Genomic DNA, 27,021 nt, shown 5'->3' with positions numbered 1-27,021 from the left:
GCCCTGCGGCGGATACATAAAGAGCAGTGACACTAGCAAGAGCAGTGTGCTGGTTTCTTCTTCTTTTCTCACACATCTGCATGTCACCATATGGGAAAGGTTGATCTTTTTGTTCAATTCCAGAGCTCTTGACTCTAACTTGAGGTTATTATCAGTATCACTCATGCCAGTGATAAGTCAAGTTGTAACACAACCCCAGCATTTTAATGTAATTGCTGTATGATAATGAAATCATTTAGATAAGCTAAATTGGCACAGGGAACACTTGTCATGTGGTACAATATATGGCTGTCATGAAAAAAATGCCTTGTTTAAGCATAACAGGCATTGGGCCTTTGACAGCTTGATGTAGATGATGCCTTTGTGAACCACAGCATTGGCAAATATATTACATTGTTTGTGTACTAATGGTGACAACCAATATCCTGTGTGTTTCATCACCCTCAATATGAGCATGGTGTGGTCAACCAATGGAACAACAAAGAGTACAATGGATTAAGATGATGAAATGAAAATTGTTGATGAACAATGGAATGTTTATTGCTTGAGGCTTCCGGTATTGCTGTTAAGCTCAGTGTCAAAAGCCTGTCCTCCACAATGTTGTCAATGTTCACCAACCATAACCACCTGCCTACCAACTGGAGCAGAACTGGGCTGGCCTGTCAATTACAGGACTGTTGGTATTGAAACAGCTCTCAGAAAGTCAACCCTTAACTGGTAAGTTGGTCAACCGGAGCCCCCATGGAGTTGTCGCCCCATTCTCCTGTCACAGCCCCAGTAATGATGCAGTGATGTTTTAGGTGCTAACAATTTGCAGATGTACTAACAGTGGGAAATAATGTCTATGTACACTGTCTGTTAATTGAGGGAAAGTTTGTGTTTGTCAGGAGGATGGTGCTGCCTCTACAGCTTTGACCTGTCCTGTCTTGTTCAGCTTTATGCCCAGGGACTTCTGAATCACTCTGAAGCGCTCAGTGAATCTGCATATTTACTAGTGACCTTGTGGGGAGGGGGTAGCTGGCTGCTGCTGAGGTCAACTCTGCTTTCTCAGCCTCTCACCTCTCTAGTGTGCCTGAGAGACGGGTTCACTGGCTACAGACAAAGGAATAACAAAACATGTACGGTCTGTATGTCTATCTTACTTCCCCGTCATTAGGCTATACATTCCCTGTTTATAAACTATGGAGAACTTGAAGTCCTCTTCCTCCGCACTTTCTGATACAGTATATAGGCTAGCCTCTAGTTGATGATCACTGGTATGAATATTGCCTCTTTTTTTAGATTTTTATGTTGGACTTATATGTGTCTACTTACACATATAGGTCAAAACGAAGATCAACATTTCCATTTTAAAGACTTTTGTCAAAAGGTTCAACTAACTTTCAACTAGTCCGAGTAAAACTTCTATCCTTAACGCAAAAACTGGCGCACTGGAATTTTCTACGTCAGGTTCGGCAGTTTACCTGTCTAACATTAGCTGGCTTGCGCTGAGGTGGGAGGGGTGGCAATATGAGGGGTTCCTTAAAAGCAAGTGCAAAAGTGACAATTTCATGCAGCGCCAATGGGAAGTTTAGACCCACAAAAAGCATGTGTTGAAGGTCACGCAGTTGATAATGGCATGGAATTTGACTGTGCAGCCTATCCAGTCATGATGCACAGTGGCCATGGAACGACTTACAGTGCATTCGGAAAGTATTCAGACCCCTTAACTTTTTCCACACTTTGTTTCAGCCTTACTCTAAAATGTATTAAATACATGTTTTCCTCATCAATCTACACACAATAGCCCATAATGACACAGCAAAAACAGATTATTTTGAACATTTTTGAAATGTACTACGAAAAAAAGAAATATCTTATTTACATATGTATTCAGACCCTTTGCTATGAGACTCACATGCATCTTGTTTCCAATAAACATCCTTGAGATGTTTCTAACACTTGATTGGAGTCCACCTGTGGTAAATTCAATTGATTGGACATGATTTGGAAAGGCACACACCTGTCTATGTGAGGTCCCATAGTTGACCACGCATGTGAGCAAAAACCAAGCCATGAGGTTGAAGGAATTGTCCGTAGAGCTCTGAGACAGGATTGTGTCAAGGCACAGATCTGGAGAAGGGTACCAAAAAATGTCTGCAGCATTGAAGGTCCCAAGAACACAGCTGGCCGCCCAGCCAAACTGAGCAATCAGGGTAGAAGGGCCTTCGTCAGGGAGGTGACCAACACCTGGTCACTCTGAGAGCTCCAGAGTTCCTCTGTGGAGATAGGAGAACCTTCCAGAAGGACAACCATCTCTGCAGTACTCCACTGCAGCACTCCGGTCATGGGACCGATATAAGCATTTTTCGCGCATATTTTTAAAAAAAAATTAATTGGTGAGCTTCACAGTCAATTTCAGAAACTTTTTGGATGATTTGGACATGATGGACGAAAAATACTAATATCGATAATTGTCTTGAATGAGATTTGTGCCACAAATGCTAGAACATAGTATTTGGAAACTAAACCAGCATGGATTGCTGTCATACCTTGTTCATAGACTGGTGACAGGGTAAAGAAACTTTAATAAAGATTTGAAATTGACAGCCCATCTGCCTAGGGAGACTACTCTTCATAATGATGATCAAAAGATTGGATATTACAGTAAGCCTATAACCAAGCCAACTATAATGGGTATGAGGTAGGGAGGGATGTAATTGATGTTGGTCAAGATTGACATTAGCCTAATCTATTTGAATGTTGAAAATGTAAACCATAATGTTGATTCGATCAAAGTAGGTAGGCTAATCAATATGTAGAAGTTATGCTTTGCTTATTGGTTATGTGGTGCATTGGCACAGAAACCTGTTGGTGGAAGATGCATTATGTATATTTTATGTAACTATAAATGTAGCATTAAAATGTGTGCCAGCTCTTTGAATACCCCCGCGATCTTGCTTTAAAACAGAATCTCCTTATGACAAAATGTGTACAATTTCAGGAAATGCATTTAAAAAAATATTAAAGTATATTTTTCAGGAGGAGGGCCACTAAAATGTTTTGCCTGTGAGATGGGGCCCCCAGCAAAAATGTGCTTAGGTGTCACTGAAAATGCATCATAGTCTAATCCACAGTTTCACCTGTTATCTTCTCAGTATTTAATAGCTGTTGTCAACACTAGCCATATGGCCAAGTAACTTTAATGAGCTACACAATCAGTTTCAGACTCTTTGAAATTATTTGGGCATGAAAGATGCCACAATGCTCTTTGCCATACTGTCCTTCCGAGTGATTGAAAATAAAGAAAGAAAGAAAGAAAGAAGAGTGACCAAGTGAGATACAAAATATAAATATATATATTTAAATAAACATAACATTTATATATATATTTTTTAAATAAAAATACTAAATATAAAAGCTAAAATCTTGATGATAATAATAATAGATCATAGTAACAACACTCTGAATACTTATGGAAATAAGGTATTTCTGTTTGTATTTTAATACATTTGCAAACATTTCTAAAAACCTGTTTTCCCTTTGTCATTATGGGGTGTTGTGTGTAGATGGATGAGGAAAAAAATTCATTTAATCAATTTTAGAATAACGCTGTTATGTAACACGATGTGGGAAAAGTCAAGGGGTCTGAATACTTTCCAAATGCATCTCTAGCTTAAACTGACAGATTGTTTTATTATGTTAATTCGATTGACGCACAGGATTTGAATGAATGTAGGGTGTTATAATCTAATTGACAATGTTCCAGCTTCAATGATACAGATGATTTAATGCAAGTCTGGCTCAGCTAACTGTCTGATTAATATACGGTACATGCTAAATATTGAACTATGAGTCCCTCTACCTTCCTCTGCTGTTCTTTCTCCTTTAGGATGTTCACATACTTATAATGAGAGATGTTCTACACATGTAGACGAAAGAAACCCCCTATTCATTTAAATTGTTACTGTGCTGTACAGTTAATGAGAATTCATGCCTCAAGAGATTGCCCTCACCTCCTTTGCCTGTGTCGGAGTGGGCGGGTTTTACACTCTAAATAGTGAGGAGTTATGGAATATTGGATGTAAGTGGAGAGGTGGGGGAGAGTGAAGAAGCAGGAAACCAGCATGAAACTGAATTATCATGAAGGAGAGAGGAGTGAATTAATGGATTCTCCTTTGGTAGGATACATGACGCTTAAGGATTTGAGGATCAGAGTTTAAGCAGGCCAAGAGGAAGGGGGCAGTGCACTGTCAGAGATTTAAAAGTAATTTGCAAGGGGCAATGATGGGTCACAGAAAATCCACAGTAAAATAACCGTTCCAAAATTACGTCTATTTTTGTCCAAAGTCTATTTTTTGCACCTATACAAGTTCTGTCTTTGTTTTACAGTTTAATACTTACTGTAACACTGTACAGGGTAGATGTTTAGCACATGGGACCATACCAGGCAAACAGATTCACAGAACTACTTCAGAAATGGATGTTTTTCCACATTGTAGCAAGCTTTTTTTTCAAGGAAAATCAAAACACAACATGTGTGTTATTATAAGCCATATGAGAGCTTTGGGATTTGAGTCTGAGCGTAGATATCTCAGGCTTTGAGAGTTTTGGCATAATGGTCCAGGATGGCTTTGAGGAATTCATCAGTTTGTGTCAAATCTCTCTGATTGATCAGTTTACAGCTTCATCTGGCAAAACAACACACAGTGGCGGCATCTATAAAAGTGAGCTTGAAGTAGTTATCTAAGAGCCTCTGGCACTGTAAAATCTCTACACTCCACATGAGAGCAAATGAAGAAAAGTGAGAGAACACGTGTGTTTAGATGTGTGCGGTGTATCTTCACTCTGGATCTTTCATTTTGTATTTTTGCCCCAGGTCAAGGGGTGCACGTCTCCCTCCATATAGTCTTTAAATATGCAGTTGTGAGTGTACTGTAGGGTCGTCATTATGCTTCAAATGATTTGCATGACGTGGGTACTCCCCAGGGGATGGAGGGGATCCCTGTGTTTTCGTGCTGTTCAATATTTGATGAGGGCGTAAGGTCTGGGAGCTGTCTCAGCTGGCACAGGGGGTAACATCCCTGACCCCCCCCCCCCCCCCCCCCCCCCCCATAGAGCCTTGGTCCACCGCCCCAGCTGTCAGAGAGAGAGAGAGAGAGAGAGAGAGAGAGAAGAGAGAAGAACCCCACACCCACTGATAAACTTATCAATTTTGAAACCTTTAGGGTACTTATTCGATTGCCAAACATTTTACTTGAATGGCCCTCTAATGTCCTATACGACTCCACAGATAATAGTTTTTATTTGAATAAATGTTATCATTTAGTTGGTAGTTATTTTGAGGAGACTGTAGTAAAATCACACTGCGTCATGACAGGCCCCTTGGGCAGTTGAACAGGGAAATGCATGAGCACGTACAGTATCTCCAATGTCACTGCTGAGGGTAAAAGACAGACAGAAACAAAACAGGGTTTCTGAGTGGGTGGGAGGGATGGAATGAGGAGAAAATAGAGAAACAGGGAGGGAGGGAAGGAAGGAAGGAGGGTGGGAGAGAGTGAAAAAAAGAGAGCACAGAATGTGACTGCGTACTGTCTAGGTTTGAAGATGGATGTCTGGGAGACTGAATTGATTAGTTGTGGACAAGGCCATTAGCTAATGAAGGCTGTCTCGGGAAGACAACAGCACCTCTTCCAGAAATTACCTTCCTTCCCTCACAACTGGATTCATGTGGCAGGTAGAGGGAGGGAGGGAGGGAGGGAGGGAGGGAGGGAGGGAGGGAGGGAGGGAGGGAGGGCACTGCTGACAGCACTACAGCATCCACTATCATTGTCACATACCATACGTAAAGGCTGTGAAATAGATTCATTCAGTCTGGACCAGATGTGGTTCTCTGATGCAAGAACTACAACATGAACTACAGCCCTACTTCACAGACATTTACATAAGGGAATTTAGAGAATGCCTGATGCATTGATTTTGACATAATCCGGAAAGGCACAATGAATCACAAAGCTGCCCTTATGCTCTTGTGCATTAGTGTGAATAATGTCTCTGTTATAAGTCATGACATGAGGAAGGAACCTGTGTGAATACGAATCCGTGCTTCTCCGCCGTGAGAGCTGATGCACTTCAGAAGTGCTCCTGGAGTCTTCTCTTAACATACTCCAGAGGCTGATCTTAAACTTGCTCTGTCCATTAAACAGTTATCTGAACTGTAACTCCAATCAGATTGGTAGGTCATTTGGTTACGTGTTGTCTCTGTGGCAGGTGCACTCAAAGAAAACACTCCTCATGCTGTGAATAAAAGTGAATGGTTTTGTTGCGTCAGTCTAACTAAATATGATTCCCTGTGTATGTATGGAGCATTTAACATACAACGATGCACTTAGCCATGTAATTCACTTTATCTGAGTCTGGGATGGACGTATCACTGAGTAAGATCTATCTCTCTAATAACTCTGAAGCCTTACCATAGGTCGGACTCTATGAGGCTAAATAGTCCCTCAGTGGCCAGGAACCCAGCTAACATGACCTTCTGGGGCCTATTCAGACCCTCTGATACATTAGGCTGACTTGTCTGGGGGGGAAATCCCTGTTAAACTGTGTCGGAGCAACCGTCTTTGAGGCCAAGCTGGTCAGAGAGACTTGGGTTTCCTTACATTCTCCGTGCTTCTCCTATGATTGTCCTGTGATAACATGTCTTGTCGGGTCATGATGGATTTCGTTCATGGGGTTAGAAGCAGATAGCCAATAAGAGGGCAACTATTTACAGACTTACTTACTTAGTCCTCTTCATCCCGAGTGGGACATGACTCATATACAAAGAATAGGCCTTGATATTTTGTCCACATTATTAGTATTGAGTGGAGGGATCAAACACGACACTAAAGCTTTGGACAATGGCATTGTCATTTTTGCATGACAGTTTTTCAGTAGATAGCGTAACTGTCACGAATAGTGATAAAAGGGCTGAATTAATTACGTTCCATTGTCTGACCGGTATCTGCATTTCCAGATGGTGATGAATTGGCAGCACAAGGATGTAAGTTGGAGAAACAAAATTGAATCACCAACCTTGGGGGAAGAAACTCTGGTTTTAATGAGCTGTCTTAAACTGCCACCTGCTGTTCAAAACCAAGGCAGCAGAAATGGAACTATCCATGTGGCTCTAAACTGGACTTCTCTTTAACGTCCTCTGTTGGTGACTTCTATACACAACCATGGACATGGTCATGAAATTATTCATGGTATCAATTTGGTGTTAACACTGCCCACATAGAGGTTTGTGATCTACCAGTATTGATCAACTCGCTCACAGAGCCTCTTAATCTGCCCCAGAATTTCCTGGCACCCCTACAGTAATAGGTTCTATCTGGATTTGTAATACTTTACATTACGTGTCGCCGGTGTGGCTTCATTTAGCTACTTCTTATGAAATGAAGGTCTCACGCTCTGCTGGCCCAGTAAATCTTATTGATAGGAAGGAAATATGATGTAATAAGAGGTAATAAGATGATGTCATATACTAGTGATAGTCCTATCACAGTAGCCTCTGTGTTGTAGTTTATATTGCATTATGACCTTTATTTAGCAATCAAACCATGATTTTTTTATTTGTTGTTATTGTTCCTTTTTAAAGTAATCTTTAAAGGTTTACAGGGAGGCTGGACGAGTAAAGGGAATCCGTTTTTGCGTCATTGTTGTGGCTTCTTGTATTTCAGTCTCAGTGTCTCCTAGGAGCTAATAGTCGACTGATGAGCTTTGGAGAGATTTAGGATTTAGAGCGTATTAGAAAGGGAGCGAGAAGGAGGGCTGGAGGGAGATAGAGAGAGCATGGATGGGAGTGAGAGAAAGAGAGAGAGAGAGAGAGAGAGAGAGAGAGCGAAAGAGAGAGAAAGAGAGGCAGAAGGGCGGGGTGGGGGAGGGATTGTGTGAGAGAACTAGAAGGAGAAAGACAAGAGAGAATTAAAAAACAGAGGCAGGGAGTGAGTGGTACAGAGAAGAGAGACAGTGTCTACTGTGTGTGAGACAGAGGGAAATAAAGACAGAGAGGGAGAGAGGGAGAGGGAGAGGGAGAGAGAACGCAAGCGCAGTGACTGAAGACAGGGCACGCCTGGCCTGAAGCAGGGCTGCTGCTCTCTCATTACTGAGTCAAACACACACACTCACACACACACACACATACACACATACACACACATACAGTATCGGCAGAGGAAGGAAGCCAGAGAGCCGGGATAAAATCCCAGGGAGACAGTAGTGAGCGCCTGCCGACCTGCAGCCATGGCCGACGTGGGTGAGTAGAAAAACCCTTTCTGAAAACCTCCGTTACAGCGTGTGCATGCCAATGAGTGAGTATAGCAGTGAAGGCATTGCCAATATTTGGAGCAGGGGATGTACAGTACAGTGGGAATCAACAAGGATGTAGCTCAGATTCCAAGACACAATCAGCCTGTCTATTTTAGTTCCCTGTCTTGTGTTTAAAGGTCATAGTAATATAGGCTGACATTACAGGCCCAGGTAAACATTGTGGGACAGAGACAGGGCACAGCGGGATGTCTCAGAAGCAACCCTGGAAGACAGGGAGAGGAGGGGAGAAAGAGAGAGAGATGGGAGGGCTGGAGATACCTAAAGGAAGCACCTCGTTTGTGGTATGTCAGTGGTAATAAGGACCATGGGGGGGGGGGGGGGGGGGGGGGGGGGGCTATATCTATATCAGTGGAACAGATTAACACTCTGCTGTACGCAGCATTTCCCTAGACTCTCACACATATGCACACACGCACTCATGCACACACACTATGAATGACAAACGGAAACTGTGAAATTGGGGTCTGTGTGGTACTTGACTCTGTGTATTTACTAGGTATCGCCGTAACTATACCAGTATCATCATGTTTTTTCCATGGCAAAAATAAAAACACGAAGCAGACCAAAGTCTTTTGGTCCTTTAAAAACCTGCTGTATGTAAAATGTTGTGTGCTCTAGCTTGGTAATGAAATAAATGGGACTCTGGATGATTGTTTCCAACATTGGGGCTGTTTTACGAAATACGTTTAGTTTCCTTGCCACGATAATGACGAGTATTGTGATTCTGGTATCGTTCCGGGCCTATATCTAACCCTGATAGCCCCCTACTGTAGGTTCTATTTTCCCACTGCTTACCAGGGATTAGCCAAGGTGATTACTCTCTGTCTGTGGCTCTGCTTGGAAAGTATGTGTTGACGACACAGCACAGAGGACAGCTAACTATCACACCCACACATTGACTAAGCTCTGCTTTACTCTCTCTTACTCTCTGCGCTCAAGTCAAGGGTTCTCTGCTCTTTTTTGTTCATATCGCTTTATTTTCAGATAGGTTCAATGAAGTTGTAAAGTCATTTATATAGAGAGAATTTTGTATATATATATACAGTGCCTTGCGAAAGTATTTGGCCCCCTTGAACTTTGCGACCTTTTGCCACATTTCAGGCTTCAAACATAAAGATATAAAACTGTATTTTTTTGTGAAGACTCAACAACAAGTGGGACACAATCATCAAGTGGAACGACATTTATTGGATATTTCAAACTGTTTTAACAAATCAAAAACTGAAAAATTGGGCGTGCAAAATTATTCAGCCCCCTTAAGTTAATACTTTGTAGCGCCACCTTTTGCTGCGATTACAGCTGTAAGTCGCTTGGGGTATGTCTCTATAAGTTTTGCACATCGAGAGACTGAATTTTTTTCCCATTCCTCCTTGCAAAACAGCTCGAGCTCAGTGAAGTTGGATGGAGAGCATTTGTGAACAGCAGTTTTCAGTTCTTTCCACAGATTCTCGATTGGATTCAGGTCTGGACTTTGACTTGGCCATTCTAACACCTGGATATGTTTATTTTTGAACCATTACATTGTAGATTTTGCTTTATGTTTTGGATCATTGTCTTGTTGGAAGACAAATCTACGTCCCAGTCTCAGATCTTTTGCAGACTCCATCAGGTTTTCTTCCAGAATGGTCCTGTATTTGGCTCTATCCATCTTCCCATCAATTTTAACCATCTTCCCTGTCCCTGCTGAAGAAAAGCAGGCCCAAACCATGATGCTGCCACCACCATGTTTGACAGTGGGGATGGTGTGTTCAGCTGTGTTGCTTTTACGCCAAACATAACGTTTTGCATTGTTGCCAAAAAGTTCAATTTTGGTTTAATCTGACCAGAGCACCTTCTTCCACGTGTGGTGTGTCTCCCAGGTGGCTTGTGGCAAACTTTAAACGACACTTTTTATGGATATCTTTAAGAAATGGCTTTCTTCTTGCCACTCTTCCATAAAGGCCAGATTTGTGCAATATACGACTGATTGTTGTCCTATGGACAGAGTCTCCCACCTCAGCTGTAGATCTCTGCAGTTCATCCAGAGTGATCATGGGCCTCTTGGCTGCATCTCTGATCAGTCTTCTCCTTGTATGAGCTGAAAGTTTAGAGGGACGGCCAGGTCTTGGTAGATTTGCAGTGGTCTGATACTCCTTCCATTTCAATATTATCGCTTGCACAGTGCTCCTTGGGATGTTTAAAGCTTGGAAAATCTTTTTGTATCCAAATCCGGCTTTAAACTTCTTCACAACAGTATCTCGGACCTGCCTGGTGTGTTCCTTGTTCTTCATGATGCTCTCTGCGCTTTTAACGGACCTCTGAGACTATCACAGTGCAGGTGCATTTATACGGAGACTTGATTACACACAGGTGGATTGTATTTATCATCATTCGTCATTTAGGTCAACATTGGATCATTCAGAGATCCTCACTGAACTTCTGGAGAGAGTTTGCTGCACTGAAAGTAAAGGGGCTGAATAATTTTGCACGCCCAATTTTTCAGTTTTTGATTTGTTAAAAAAGTTTGAAATATCCAATAAATGCCATTCCACTTCATGATTGTGTCCCACTTGTTGTTGATTCTTCACAAAAAAATACAGTTTTATATCTTTATGTTTGAAGCCTGAAATGTGGCAAAAGGTCGCAAAGTTCAAGGGGGCCGAATACTTTCGCAAGGCACTGTATATACATATATATATATATATATATATGTAATGTATATACTGTATGATAATTCTTTCATTTGTCTGTATGGAGGGAGACCAATGGAGAGCCTGAACGGGGAGACCGCCCCCCAAACACTCATGCACTCACACACGCACACAGTGTCCCCTGTCACAACAACATCATCAAGCAGAAAAGTGTGGGATGTGACAAGACAGCGTCACGCACCAAGCAGTCCGATATTTGCTAGCTGGAGGGGACAGAGGCATGTTGCGGAAATAATGTACGCACACACATTCCCCACTTCTCTCCCTTCTACTCCTAGCCTCTGGCATGGGGGATACCGTTGCCAGCCACCCCTTCGCTGTCTCTGATGTATAATCCATGACGCAACTTGACCTCTTTGCCTGTGTATTCATATATTCATATCACTCTGGTCCTATACTCTATGTGCCAATGTGTTTGGCTGAGATGAATTGCACCAACAGTAACAAGTGCAATACATTTGACATGTATGTGCATTGGTAAGCCACTATGAGATTGGAAGATCCTGAAGGTTCATGAGGAGTTGCAGTGTTGATGTTTATACAGCATCAGGGTGTACGGTTACCAGCATGTATTATTTGTACAGGAATATTTTGTTGTATATGTGAGCAAGGTAGTTGTTCTGCAGGAGGATATGACTAATACATGATGTGTCTCTCTTCCTGTGTGTGTGTGTGTGCTTGTTGTGTGTGTGTGTGTGTGTGTGTGTGTGTGTGTGTGTGTGTGTGTGTGTGTGTGTGCTTGTTGTGTGTGTGTGCTTGTTGTGTGTGTGCTTGTGAGGGTGTGTGTGCGCTTGGTGTGTGTGTGCATGTGTGTGTTGTGTCTGTATATGTTGCAGACTCCCTGACTGAGGCACTGAATGCCATCAGTGTGAGCACGGAGTTGGTAGAGCAGGAGCTGAAGCCTCATCTGGACACCCTGCTGGCTGTACTACTAGAGAAGAGTGAGTCTACACACACATTTGCAGTAGACACTGACCTCTGATTCATCAATCTCACTATTGCCTGTTCCCATCAGACAGCTTTTATGGCATTGCTTTGGCCATGGCAAGCAAGGCCTTAGCTTCTAGAAACTATAGTAGCAATGTGGATCTATCGTCTCAGCTTAAATTATCTCAACGTTATTCATCAGGTTGTTTTGGAATCTGTCCTTCCCCCCTTGAAATGAACGGAAGGAAGTGTGATAGGGACAGTTCAGGTTATTCTCCAGCTCTCTCTCTCTCTCTCTCTCTCGCTCTCTCTCTCTGCTCCAGCAAATATCCAGTTTATCTGAAGTTGCACTGTGCACGGGCAGCTAAATTTGGTTCCCCTCAAAAACGGACAAGGGGACGTTACCATAGCAGCGCAGCGTAGCCTGACAACCTGACCTGCCTCCTTGGCTGTTGTGTCATTCTTTGAAAGGGGAAATGCTAATATCAGGTCTTCCTCTGTGTCTATTGCACGTTGCTGCTTTAATGACAATGAATCTGCCTCCCAAACTCAACAGAGGAGGATTCTATTTTAGTTTCTCTCTCTGGTCTCTTGACTTTACAGAGGGGTTAGAGTCACTGTTAATCAGAAACAGGAGTAGAAAGAGGAAGGCCGAAGACAACCTCTGCACCCAGTGATCCTGATCAATCTCAACACAGAGAAGATTGACAGGAAATGGAATTATATCTACTGCTGGGACACTTACAGTACATTAGCAAGAGTTTTGTGTCAGAACTAATTTCTGGTTAACAATTAGCAAGTTGTCAATAGGTCAATAAAGATATTTATGTTACTATGGAGCCAATGGTAATTTTCCATCCTCAGTTATATTCCATTTTATTCTATATCCATACCCAGGGGTTGTTGCCATATAAGTATGTGTTATCTGTCCCCAGAGAAGGGTGCCGCAGTGGAGATTGCCTCCAGTGGTATCGTTCCCATCCTGGCCCAGTCCCTCGGAAAGAAGAGTCTCCTCACCAAACAGGTGGCACTGGTGGTGGCAGAAATGGCCAGGGAAGGTGAGATTAGATGCCACCCTACTACTGTAGACAAAGGGACAGGGGTTATGGGGCATGAATACCAATCTGCAACCTGGACTCAGGGGTAAATGTAACGGATGTGAAACGGCTAGCTTAGTTAGCGGTGGTACGCGCTAAATAGCGTTTCAATCGGTGACGTCACTTGCTCTGAGACCTTGAAGTAGTAGTTCCCCTTGCTCTGCAAGGGCCGCAGCTTTTGTGGAGCGATGGGTAACGATGCTTCGAGGGTGACTATTGTTGATGTGTGCAGAGGGTCCCTGGTTCGCGCCCGGGTATGGGTGAGGGGACGGTCTAAAGTTATACTGTTACATAAACGTAACATAGTAAACGAGAATCCAGAAAACTCTAATTAGTATGATACTGTATGTTAGGTTTGGTATGGTATGCATTAATTTGTCGATGTCCATAATCCATTTTGTATGATATGTTACGAATTACAATTCATATGATATGATATAAATTATAATTTGTACAGTAGTACGAATTTGCAATACGTATGATATGTTACAAATTCCAATTTGTTGTGGCTAACATTAGCTAGGTGGCTAGGTGGCTAACGCTAACGTTAGGGGTTAGGGTTAAGGTTAGCGTTAAGGTTAGAGTTGGGAGTTAGATTAAAGGGTTAAGGTTAGGCTTAGCTAACATGCTAAGTAGCTAAAATGCTGAAGTTGTCCATGATGAGATTAGAAGACGCAACCTTTGGGTTGCTAGACGTTTGCGTTGTACACCCACCCCGACCAACAACGCTACTTTAGTTTTTGCCTTAAGTAACCTTCTGTTTTATGTAACCATACCAAACGTAACATATCATACTAATTTTAGTGTCACCGATTTTCATTTACTATGTTATGTCTAGTCTGAGACCAGCCTGCAATCTGAGTTTAATGTAGAGAACCAAGGCCTTAATCACTACTACTCTGACTCATATTGTGTCAGAAAGACTCACTGATTAAAACAAAATAAGTTGATTTTGCTATGGATGTTGACACATTTGATGTTGACACATTCTAACTTTATGTAGATGATACTGGATCGATGCATAATATCTGTTACTGATGTGCCCTGTCCTTCTTTCACTATACATTGTTATTTATTCTATGCCTTATTCTGTGCTATGCTTAAAGCACCTCTGCCACTCAGTTATTTGCATTCAGTACTAACCACCCCCTAAACCAAAAATGAGGGGGTGGTTTTGGTTATCACTCACTGACAGTGCCAAGAGTACTTTTCATTTACATCTGCCAAGATCCAGTCCAATGCCATAGGCTCACTGTGGGTAGAATCAGAGGTTGATGAAATTCTGTCCCTGTGTTAAAGCGGCCGTGAGGGACACGTGCATTGAGGCAGGGCTAGTGAAGGTTCTGGTGCCCCTGCTGAACAGTGCAGATGAGGAACTGCTGCTCCACACTGGAAGAGCCATCGGACGCATCTGCTTCGACAACAGTGAGTGAGACTGACTCTAGCAGGCCGGGGCCTTCCCACAGGGAATCAGGCTTCACCTGCAGTGACAGGATGAATTTTACCCTATTAATACAATTAATTCTGTAATCTTAGCACGCAATGCTTGTCCTGGTGGATTTCGTGTGTGTGGATGTGTGTGCCTCCACCTCTCTATGTCTATTTATCTCAGTCTCAATCCATTAGACTTTCCCTCCTTCTTTCCCTTTCTCTCTATTCTCTCTCCTCCTCCCTCTCTCAGCGGCCCAGCAGGATCAGCTGGTGCAGAGTGGGGTGATCCCCAGGCTGGTGGCCATCATGAGGGAGTATCCAGAGAATGACCCACTGGTCAACGTGTGTCTGCTGGCCCTCTGTAACCTGGCCGACATGGGTGAGGACCACCGGAGGAACTTTAGAGGGTCACAGAGACGAGGAATGACTCATTTGTTTTGGAGACTTTACACTGTATACTGACTTGAACCAGTTGATATTGTGTTCCTCACATCTTATCTGCGAATGATAATTGTTTCATAACTGAAAGACCTGGTTAGATAAAGGTTTAGACAAAAACGTTTGGCCTCTGATCCCTGCAGACACGGCGCGGGAGGCGCTGGTAGAGGTGGGCGTGGCAGAGGTGCTGACAGCCCAGCTGAAACGGGCTCCTGACGCAGAGAGAAGACACATCATACTGGAGGTTCTGGGATCCCTGGGAGAGAGTGGTGAGTCTGGACAAGGGCCTGAAATATAATTTATACAGAGACACGCGAGATGAAATAGGCTGTATGGGGTTTATGCTTTTCACATGAAGGGTTGAATGAATGTGTGCTCAGACTAACACACCCCTCCTGTGCTGCTGTTGTCAGACGTGCTAAAGCTGCAGTTTGTGGAGTCGGGGGTGCCTAAGGCTCTGTCTGAGATGATTCGAGGTCTACAGGGTGGCTCTGACCCCCATGATCTCTGCAGCATCAAGATCGGCTCCAACCTCATCGTGTCTCTCCTTCTGGGAGGTAAGGAACTCAACCTGACCTGGAGGCACCAGAAACCCTTTACTATCCTCCCCTTCAACCTAACCCTCTGTGTCCATGCCTCACTCACACACACACACACCATTTCACTGTCTATCAGCTCATATCTCTCACGACTCAGAATATGACTCAGATGCAGACACAGGAGGTGGATGGTTCGGTTCTCAAAATATTTTTCATGACAAAAGGGCAGGCAGAGGTTCGTAGTCCAAAGCAGAGTCTAAAAGGGACAGAGCGGCAGGCAGGCTCAGGGTCAGGGCAGGCAGAAAGGTCAGAACCGGGAAGACTATAAAGCAAGAACAAGGTAACAAGGTAACACACGGAAAACATGCTGGGACATTTGAAGAGACAAAATGAGACAAGAAGAACTGGAAACAGGAGACAACGGGCTGTGAGACAAAGGTTTAATCCTAGACCCATGGAAAGTGGGATGTATACAGAGGGTACGGGGCAATAGAAGACAAACAGCAGAGGGAAAAGTTTTCCAGACTCCACCCGTAGGGGCAATCACTGGAGGACAGCCATACCCTCTGTCTGGGCCGATAGCGGTGAGATGGGGTCCGGTGGCGATCCTCCTGTCGCCGATACCTAGAGGTGGTCTTAAGAAGAGTGGACCAGGCTCTCTTCCAGGTACGCGACAGCTGACCTCTTCCTCTTTCTCAGGGAAGAGCACGGGCTGGTAACCCAAGGAATGCTCGAAGGGCGAGAGTCCAGTGGTCACGCAGGGAAGGGAGTTGCTGGTGTACTCCAGGTGGTGGGGTTGACAGAGACGAGGCAGCGAAGAGTAGTCTCCAGGTCCTGATTGGCTCGCTCCGATTGGCCGTTGGACTGAGGATAAAATCCGGAGGACAAGCTAGCCGATGACCCAATGAGGGTGCAGAATGCCTTCCAGAACCTGGACGAGAACTTAGGACTCCGATCAGAGACAATGTCGACCCGGAAGTCTATGGATCCGGGAAGACATGCTGCACCATAAACTGGGCTGTCTCCTTGGCTGAGGGTAACTTGAGAAGGGGAATGAAATGTGCAGTTTTGGAAAACCTATCTACCACAGTGGGGTTGCCATCTGACGGAGGGAGACCGGTGACAAAGTCCAGGGATATATGGGACCAGGGGCAATGAGGAACAGGGAGTGGTTGAAGGAGGCCAGCCAGAGCGATGGCCCGAGCGGCATAGGCAAGGTGCAATAGATGGTATAAAATACTGTGCTGTACATGTGATATGAGTAATGTAAGATATGTAAACATTATTAAAGTGGCATTATTTAAAGTGACATTGTTTAAAGTGACTAGTGATCAATATATTAAAGTGGCCAGTGATTGGGTCTCAATGTAGGCAGCAGCCTCTCTGAGTTAGTGATTGCTGTTTAGCAGTATGACGGCCTTGAGATAGAAACTGTTTTTGTCTGTGATGTGTACTCATAAGAACTTAAAACTTTCCACCTTCTCCACTGCTGATGTCCACAATCATCTCCTTTGTTTTGTTGTCGTTGAGTGAGAGGTTGATTTCCTGACCACACTCCGAGTGCCCTCATCTCCTCCCTGTAGGCTGTCTCGTTGTTGCTGGTAATCAAGCCCACTACTGTTGTGTCGTCTGCAAACTTGATGATTGAGTTGGAGGCGTTCATGGCCACACAGTCATGGGTGAACAGGGAGTACAGGAGAGGGCTGAGAACGCACCCTTGTGGGGCCCCAGTGTTGAGGGTCAGCAAAGTGGAGATGTTGTTTCCTACCTTCACCACCTGGGGGGCGGCCCGTCAGAAAGTCCAGGACCCAATTGCACAGGGCGTGGTTGAGACCCAAGGCCTCCAGCTTGATGATGAGCTTGGAGGGTATTATGGTGTTGAATGCTGAGCTGTAGTCAATGAACAGCATTCTTACATAGGTATATTATTTTTGTCCAGATGGGATAGGGCAGTGTGCAGTGTGATGGCGATTGCGTCGTCTGTGGACCTGTTGGGGCGGTATGCAAACTGAAGGGCGTCTAGTTTGGCCGGTAAGGTGTAGGTGATATGAGCCTTGACTAGCCTCTCAAAGCACTTCATGATGACAGAAGTGAGTGCCTCAGGGCGATAGTCATTTAGTTCTGTTATCTTTGCCTTCTTGGGTACAGGAACAATGATAGCCATCTTGAAGCATGTGGGGACAACAGACTGGGATAGGGGGTGATTGAATATGTCCGTAAACACACCAGCCAGCTGGTCTGCGCATGCTCTGAGGACGCAGCTAGGGATGCTGACTGGGCCAGCAGCCTTTTGAGGGTTAACACAGCGAGCCGCGACGGTGGCACTGTATTATCCTCAAAGCGGGCAAAGAAGGTGTTTAGTTTGTCTGGAAGCGTGACGTCAGTGTCCGTGACGTGGCTGGTTTTCTTTTTGTAGTCTGAGATTTCCTGTAGACCCTGCTGCGACTCCACCTTGTCCATGTACCAGCATTTTGCTTGTTTGATTGCCTTGCGGAGGGAATAACTACACTGTTGATATTCAGCCATATTCCCAGACCTCTTTCCATGGTTCGCGCTTTCAGTTTTGCGTGAATGCAGCCATTCAAAACCTACTCTGGTTAGGGTAGGTTTTAATAGTCACAGTGGGTACAACATCTCCAATGTACTTCTTTATAAACTCACTCACCGAATCAGCGTATAGGTCGATGTTGCACTTCACTCATGCACTTCACTCCGAAATGGCCTGCATCAATCTCGGTTAGCACGGCCTCTATCTCCACTTTAGTAAAAAATCATCCTCCTGAGTGGCTGTCCATCCTTCCCCCGTAGGTACATTTGCCATTTGACTTGCACTTTCATCGTCTGCACATCTTTCACTCCAGTGTTTAAATTGCTAAATTGTAATTATTTCGCCACCATGGCCTATTTATTGCCTTACCTCCCTTAACTTACTTCATTTGCACTCACTGTACATATACTTTTTTTCTATTGTGTTATTGACTGTATGTTTGTTTATTCCATGTGTAACTCTGTGTTGTTGTTTGTGTCGCACTGCTTTGCTTTATCTTGGCCAGGTCGCAGTTGTAAATGAGAACTTGTTCACAACTAGCCTACCTGGTTAAATAAAGGTGAAAAAAATAAAAAAAATAATTATAAATTAAATAATGATCACAAAAAAATTATAGTTGGTGGTTGACTAGTCTGATGTGCTGCCTTTCCCTGTGTGCTGTGTTTTGGTGCATTAGATGAGTCCATGCAGAAGTGTTTCGGCGAGGGCACAGGGGTGGTGTACCAGGACGTGCTCTCCTGGCTGCAGTCCTCCAACACTCAGCTGCAGCTGTCTGGAGCCCTGGCCATCGCCAATTTTGCCAGGAACGGTAAGATGGCAAAATGCCTTCAGATTGACTTATCTGCATTGTCTGATTTGGTTTTGACATGAGAATGGATTCTCACCCGTCTCTGATGTTCTAAGCCCCTGTCTATCTTCATATTTGATTACCTTATCACCTCTTTCTCTCTCTGTATCTTTTCACTGTCTCTTCTCTTCTCTACCCTCTCTCTATCGCCCTTCCTCTCTCAACCTTCTCAGATAGTAACTGTGTGAAGATGTTGGAGTTGGGGGTGGTTCCTCATATCCTGACCCTGCTAGAGCAGCATGTGGACGAAGGCGATGTGTCCGTCCAGCATGCCGGACTGAGCGCTCTCAGAAACCTGGCCATCCCAGGTGCATATTAGGATGGATAACCACATACACACATGCATACACACACACACACACACACACACACACACACACACACACACACACACACACACACACACACACACACACACACACACACACACACACACACACACTGACCCCACCACTGAATTACAAACTGACACCATGAAAGGAATCACTAATGGTATTCTCTTGTAAGCTCTTCTCAGGACTGTCAGCTCTGACCTTTGAACCCTCTTCTCCCTGGTGTTTCAGCTACTAATAAGGTGAGGATGCTGAAGGACGGGGTGACAGAGAGAATCAGGACCTTGCTGCGCTCTGACATGCCCCCAGTGCAGTTCAAACTACTGGGCACCCTGCGCATGATGGTGGATGGCCAAGGTGACTGGAAAAGGTGTATGGTGGAAGAGGGGTGTGTGCTCAGTGTAGATGTGTGGGTTATACTGTATCTGATTAAGCTAAAATCATAAAGGCATGATGCATTTAGCCGGTATAGAGGTAATTATACGGTAGCAGCCAAACATATTGGGACCCTTGCACTTTTCTTTAAAAAAATCCCGATTTCTTTTAAAATATGTAGAAATTTGAGGAAAAATACTTTTGGTCTCCACACATTGTTATTATATTTTCAACATTGCACAACCAATGTATTTTCGGGAAACTTAAAGGTGCTACACAAATGATTTGCAAAAATCATTGCATTATAATTTCAGAAAATGTTGATAATATATCTGGCACTAACAGTGGAATGATGATGTTTCAGAGTATTATTTACCTGCCAGTGTTGTGATTGGCTGTGATATTTGCCTATTGATTTTTCCCGCCCGAGTGGCATCTGTTGATAAACTGGGATAACTGTTCTTTCTGGCTGTTTTATCTAGTGGAACTCGCACTCATTTTCTGGCTGTAAAATTCTTCAGTTTATGTGAGAAAACAATAGTGTAGGGAGTTATTGTACCGTCTATTTTCAATAACAAAAATGTAGTTTTTACAGCTATTTGAAGATGATGGACCTTTCTGTCTTGGTCCATCAGCTTCAAACAGAGGTTTTGGTCCATCAGCTTCAAACAGAGGTTTTGGTCCATCAGCTTCAAACAGAGGTTTTGGTCCATCAGCTTCAAACAGAGGTTTTGGTCCATCAGCTTCAAACAGAGATTTTGGTCCATCAGCTTCAAACAGAGGTTTTGGTCCACCAGCTTCAAACAGAGGTTTTGGTCCACCAGCTTCAAACAGAGGTTTTGGTCCACCAGCTTCAAACAGAGGTTTTGGTCCACCAGCTTCAAACAGAGGTTTTGGTCCACCAGCTTCAAACAGAGGTTTTGGTCCATCAGCTTCAAACAGAGGTTTTGGTCCATCAGCTTCAAACAGAGGTTTTGGTCCACCAGCTTCAAACAGAGGTTTTGGTCCACCAGCTTCAAACAGCTGTAAAAACACTATTTTTTGTTAGTGAAAATATATTTCACAGTGATTTAGATGGCACAATGATATATGTTATGGACATTTTCTGAAAATACGATGCTAAAATTCAACAAAGAAATACCTATATGTAGCACCGTTACTTTTACAATTTTAATTACGAAAATAGAAACAAATGGCATTGACAAAATGTTTGGCACCCGGAGCTAGTACTTGGTTGCACAGCCTTTGGCCAAGATAACTACAGACAAACACTTCTTGTAGCCATCAATGGGCTGCACCTTTCTACTGGCAATTTGCCCTACTCTTCAACTACTCCAATTCTTTAAAGTTTGAGGTGTGCCTTCCACCAACTGTTTTCAGATCTCTCCATAGATTTCCGATGGGATTCAAATCTGGATTCATCGTTGGCCACTCCAGAACTGTGCAACGTTTCTTCTTGAACCATATCTGGGTGTTTTTTTTAACGTGTGTTTTGGAGAGAAACAGTTTTTGGACACTGGGTTGAACGCTGCACTCCAAGACACCTTTGTAATCTGCTGATTTCATGATGTCTTGCACACATTCAAGGCCCCTAGTGCCAGAGGCAGCAAAGCAACCACACAGCATTATCAAACCTCAAGGACAGACCTTTTTCAATTTCAAAGTCTTTTTTGAACAAGTAGGGAATTGAACAAGTAGGGAATTGAACAAGTAGGGAATTGAACAAGTAGGGAATTGAACAAGTAGGGAATTGAACAAGTAGGGAATTGAACAAGTAGGGAATTGAACAAGTAGGGAATTGTAAGAAAAGTGCAAGTGTGCAAATACACTTGGCTGAAACTGTATGTGGTGGGAGTCATTTTAGTTGTGATAAATGTGTGAAACAGGGCTGTTGTTCCCACAACCAACCATCTGTAATTGATAGTTAATTCAGCTCCATTAGATGTTGTAATGTTATACTATGTCCAACGGCACTGTTGGAATCACAGCCTATTTACACTGTCTGTGGGAGGTCTCAGCGCCAAACAATAGAGTAAATGCCAAGCCGCCACAGGCGCTGCTATGACCTGTCACGGTAAATTGCAGGGTACTGTGGCTCCCCTTGATTACTGGAGTCTACTGAGGTAATACACTAGTCTAAAGGGAGTCACCACTCTTGAGTCTGCTTTCTCACTCCTGCTCTCTTTACTCACTAGCCCACCTCAATCTTGACTGTTTCTTTGCCCGTCTCTGTGGTTCTCTTTCTAACTTCTGCAATCCCCTTTCCCTTGACACTTTCTAATGTCCTCACCCTCTCGGATCCTTTCTGTTCTTTATTTTCCTGCCTTCTCTTTTTTGTCTCTCTCCTCTATATCCCTCTCGTTCAATCATCCCTTTCTACCCAACATATTTCTCTCATCTCTACTCTCTCCCTTATCTCAATCTCTCACACCCGCTCTCCATCTCCGACTCTCTCTTCCTCCGCTCCTTCCTTTCGACCTCTGTCAGAGGAGGCAGCTACGGTGCTGGGCAAAGATGAGGTTCTCTTGGCGAGGGTCATGGAGTGGTGTGAGGCAAGGGACCATGCAGGGGTCAGGGGAGAGGCAAACCGCCTCCTGGCTGCCCTTATTAGACACAGTCGTGCTCCGGTGAGACACACACACATGCGCACACGTGCACTCACACACATACCCACACACACACGCACGCACACACACCATACATACAGTACGTAATCCCCATCTCTTCTAGAGGCTGATTCTCTCCCTCCTGACTTTGACAGGAAGTCATCAACGCTGTAACCAAAGCAGATGGGGTGCGTCACCTCATCTCTATGGCAACCAGTGAACACGTCATCATGCAGAATGAAGCCCTGGTTGCCCTGGCGATTGCATCTGCCATTGACATTGGTGAGGGATTTTTCTATCCTTTGAGCGCATTCAGAGGGAAAGACCAATACATCTAAACCTACCATTTGGACTAGCATAATATAACTAGATACAGGTTTACTGACAGCAACCAAAACTAATACACTGAGTATACAAAACATGAAGACATAGACTGACCAGGTGAATCCAGGTGAAAACTATGATCCCTTATTGATGTCACTTGTAAAAATCCACTTCAATCAGTGTAGATTAAGGGTAGGAGACAGGTTAAACAAGGATGTTTAAGCCTTGAGACAATTGAGACATGGATTGTGTATATGTGCCATTCAGAGGGTGAATGGGCAAGACAGAAGATTTAAGTGCCTTTGAACGGGGTATGGTAGTAAGTACCAGGTGCACCGGTTTGTGTCAAGAACTGCACCGCTGCAGGGTTTTTCATGCTCAACAGTTTCCTGTGTGTATCAAGAATGGTCCACCACCCAAAATACACTCAGCCAACTTGACACAACCTTGTCGAGTCCATGCCCCGACAAATTGAGGCTGTTCTGAGGGCAAAAGGGGGGTGTTCTGAGGGCAATATTAGGAAGGTGTTCCTAAAGTTTGGTATACTAAGTGTATATTTGTAATAATGTCAGTATATATTATATTATTATCGGTATGTAATAATATACTGCTAATGTAATAATATCAGCTCATATTTTACAATGGCGAATTACTGTAAGCTTATTCTAGTTTATACTAATTCCCCCGCATACCAACGTACATATATCGTAATGTACTTACTGTAAATGAGAGTGTGTGTGCCTGTGTGTCCTGCTGTTCTCCAGACTCCATGCAGGAATCCTTCCAGGAGGCAGAGCTCTTGCCTACACTGCAGAAGATGCTGGAAGACCCAGTGGGGGCAGTGGAGGTCAAGTTCAGTGCCCTAGGCCTCATCTGTAGCCTGGCCAACTCCAGTAGGTACCACACACACACACACACACACACACACACACACACACACACACACACACACACACACACACACACATATATGCATGTCCTTTCTCTACTTCTTTCTCACTCTCTCAGGCATGATGAAGGAAGAAATGGAATCTCTAAACCTGAAGGAGACGCTCACCAAGCTCTCTGGTCACTCCAGCACCAAGCTAGCCACACAGGCCGACACAGTGCTGGCCATGCTCTCTGAAACGAACTAGACTGTCCTGACCGGACCACTGCCCTGGTCAATGTGATCATGGACTCTCCGCACCACGTGCCACCACAATCACCCCTACTACCGTGACCACACCATCCTACCCATCAACCGCACTTCACCAGAGAACAACCCATCCCTCGCTCTGAAAGGGGAAAAGAGGTGGAGGGTTTGAAAATACATATTGACAGTCTTCCAAAGCTGGGTTTTCATTCACCTGGCCTATGGAGAACACAGTTGGACAGAGATATACTAGGACTGACCAACCCAATCTGACAGAGAGGTCACAAGGTGATTGCCGATGTTCGAAGCACAAGCTGAATGAGCCAACCCATGTAAAACGCACACGAATCACAACATCCCCGGTTCACTCATCATGACCATCTGTAGAAAGAGTGTTTACTGTATGTGTGAAATAGCTATTCTAATCAGTACACCAATCAGTTGAATGTACACTATGTAGATTTCCTGTAGGGATCAGTGTATATTGTCAAAGGAAATGTTTGCGTATGTATGCGCCATAGAGTTAACGATGGCTACTATTCATAGCATCTACTGTGTTAACCCTCAATGGAAAACATAAAACTAACATCTGACACTGTTTATCAATGTGATGTTCTATATATGCTCTGTATTGACCAATGTATATGGATGTAAATGTTCCAAGAATATGACCATGCCTGTCTCTTCTCTGTGGATCTCGTATAGTGAGATTCTCTTGGCAATATCTACAGTGTACAGGACAAGAAAAGCATTCAAAGTCAATATCTCAATCATGATCTTTTACCAAAGTACATTCTAATTGTTAAAACTGTGCGCGAGGAAGTAAGAAATCTAATCTGATTAACAATTGTGTGAGGCGTTTGATTCTTTGATTGTCATCCAGGTACCAGGAAGATAACAGTAACTGTAGACCTAAGAGGTTTTTATCCCATGTTGTCGGAGGGAAGATCTCCAGACATTTATCCCCCCAAAAAATTCCTACTGACACATCTAGCTCAGTCCTAGTTATGTAAGAGCCCGGGTGGGTGGGCACTGGGCAGGGTAATCATTACAGAGCTGTGAGAGTGTCAGGCAGCTTTCCCACTGGGTGCCAGCTCCAACATTCTGATGAAAAGAGATCAATATGTTGTGTGAATGCTGGGGCAGCAAAGGGCTCGTGATGAAGGGCGCTTTAATGTTGCACTCAGAGCCACGCTGATTCATCCAACTCCTTTTAAGACCAATTTGTTAAGGTGTCTAGAGCCCAACGGAGACTGGCTGGCTATTTCAAAAGCATTTACATAGTGAATATCAACTGAAAACAGCCCTCCGTCCCTCTGTCTGCCCTTAATAGTACCTAATAAGCTACTCAATGGGAGCTGAGTTGTTGTTATTGAATTTATCTTTGAAATATAACTATTTTGATGTTTTAAAAAGAGTGGCTTACAGAAACAACTGGAAATAAAATAAAAATATGAATGGCCATGGCCTGTGACTCTTTTCTGTTCATTGGAGTATATATGAATGACTGTGGGTGTGTTTCAGTCCTCTAAAAGACTTCCTGTCCTTGTCTCCTTTCCTTCGTCTGCACTGATCTGAAAACACAGGACAGGTGAAAAAATTGGAGGATGGCTGCTGGTCTTTTTCCCCCCTACAATTCAATACTGGGTCTGCTGTCTACTTGTCATTTTCCGAACATGGTGGCTGCTCTTCTCACTCTGCTAACGTATTCGAAACACTGATTAACACATTGTTTCACACAGACTCCCTTAGGCTCTTTCCCTGTGAGGAGAATGAGTTGTGGTAAAGCCTCCGTGGTTACAGGAGAGGTCATGTTTTTTCGTTGGGTTTTAAAGGCCCGTACTGTGCTTTACACCATACATACTGTGTAAAAAGCCCTTGTATGTCCCGCCTGTAGAAGGACAGGGAAACAACAATGTAGCACATTAGAAAGGAAGACAACCATTCTAACCACTAGGTGGCAACATAGTTTTAGGGTACAGTAGATGCTTCTCCAGGGCTCCTTATTGAAATGAGTCTCTGTGTGTGTGTGTGTGTGTGTGTGTGTGTGTGTGTGTGTGTGTGTGTGTGTGTGTGTGTGTGTGTGTGTGTTTTCGAGTGTGATCTATGTGTGTGAGTACATGCTTGTACGTGTATCATTGGGTAGCCACAGATTTTCACAGATTGCACAGTGGCCAACATATGGGTGATCTCCGCAGGAGAGTGGGATACTGGGCCACGGGCCCAGACAGTATTCTTGTGTGTGTGTGTGTGTGCGTGCGCACGCGTGTGTGTGTATGTGCGTGTGTCTCACACCAGGCAGAGCACAGCTGAGTCCTGAGTGTGTCATTAACACTGCTGCCAACCTGCCCCAAGTTCTGCACCCTGAGCTAATCAGATAACCACCTCTATAACCAACATGGTTGTATACCAGGTTGACTTTATTGGAGTCGCACTGCACATCTCGCAACATTGGAATTAGAACCTGGAGCGTGACCGTCATGTCAGTGGCTTCCATTTCTGTTGCAGTATGTACCAAGTCATCTGTGTGGGATAAACATTTAGGACCACATACCACTAGAAATATACATCTGTAAGAGCCATCCATGTTAGATCTGTGTATCACAGTATACCAAGTTATCTATGGAAGCGTACAAGTCGTGTGACATTTGAATGTCATTTGTATGTCACTCTTACATCTTCTTTGTACTCTAGCAGAGCATTCCCCAGAGACTGTGAGCACTAGACAGACAGGAAGCACACATGAAACACTGCTACAGTTTACTATAGAATACTACAGAACTCTGTAGTAAACCGTAGTATACTGTAGAATACAACACTACACACTGTAGTATGGTGTGTAGTACTTTACTATAGAATGTTGTAGAATACTGTTGATTATTATAGTGAATACTACATTATTATTCACACAGAAACACTGTACTAAATACTAAAGTAATGTCTGCAATAAAAACACAGTTCTATAAAACACTACACTTTTTAACTATTATAAATAGTACAGTATTTCATTTGCATATACTCTGCCCATTCCCCTCACCGAAATCCCAGTTTGCGAAACCTACATGCCATGTATAGACCAGATACAGCATTCCCCATAGCATCTAAAAAAAGAGCAGAAGCTTTGAACTACAGTGGGGAGAACAAGTATTTGATACACTGCCGATTTTGCAGGTTTCTCTACTTACAAAGCATGTAGAGGTCTGTAATTTTTATCATAGGTACACTTCAACTGTGAGAGACGGAATCTAAAACAAAAATCCAGAAAATCACATTGTATGATTTTTAAGTAATTAATTTGCATTTTATTGCATGACATAAGTATTTGATCACCCACCAACCAGTAAGAATTCCGTCTCTCACAGACCTGTTAGTTTATTTTT

At 43.7% G+C, this 27,021-nt stretch overlaps 1 protein-coding gene across 1 annotated transcript; it reads left to right on the top strand.

The window, feature by feature from the left end:
* Positions 1–7,988: 7,988 nt before the first annotated feature.
* LOC110502440 (rap1 GTPase-GDP dissociation stimulator 1) lies at positions 7,989–25,107 on the top strand. Its single transcript, XM_036960267.1, has 14 exons — positions 7,989–8,278; positions 11,879–11,983; positions 12,905–13,027; positions 14,366–14,491; positions 14,748–14,876; positions 15,079–15,204; positions 15,349–15,492; positions 18,699–18,830; positions 19,043–19,177; positions 19,433–19,558; positions 22,064–22,203; positions 22,338–22,464; positions 23,271–23,399; positions 23,515–25,107. Exons 1-14 carry the CDS (start codon positions 8,266–8,268, stop codon positions 23,640–23,642), a joined length of 1,683 nt encoding a protein of 560 aa, XP_036816162.1. The 5' UTR covers positions 7,989–8,265; the 3' UTR covers positions 23,643–25,107.
* Positions 25,108–27,021: the final 1,914 nt, after the last annotated feature.

Source organism: Oncorhynchus mykiss, chromosome 23, assembly GCF_013265735.2.
Source record: "Oncorhynchus mykiss isolate Arlee chromosome 23, USDA_OmykA_1.1, whole genome shotgun sequence".
NCBI classification, from domain to species: Eukaryota; Metazoa; Chordata; class Actinopteri; order Salmoniformes; family Salmonidae; genus Oncorhynchus; species Oncorhynchus mykiss.
The sequence above is the reverse complement of the archived record's forward strand: the minus strand, read 5'-3'. Positions and strand labels throughout refer to the sequence as shown.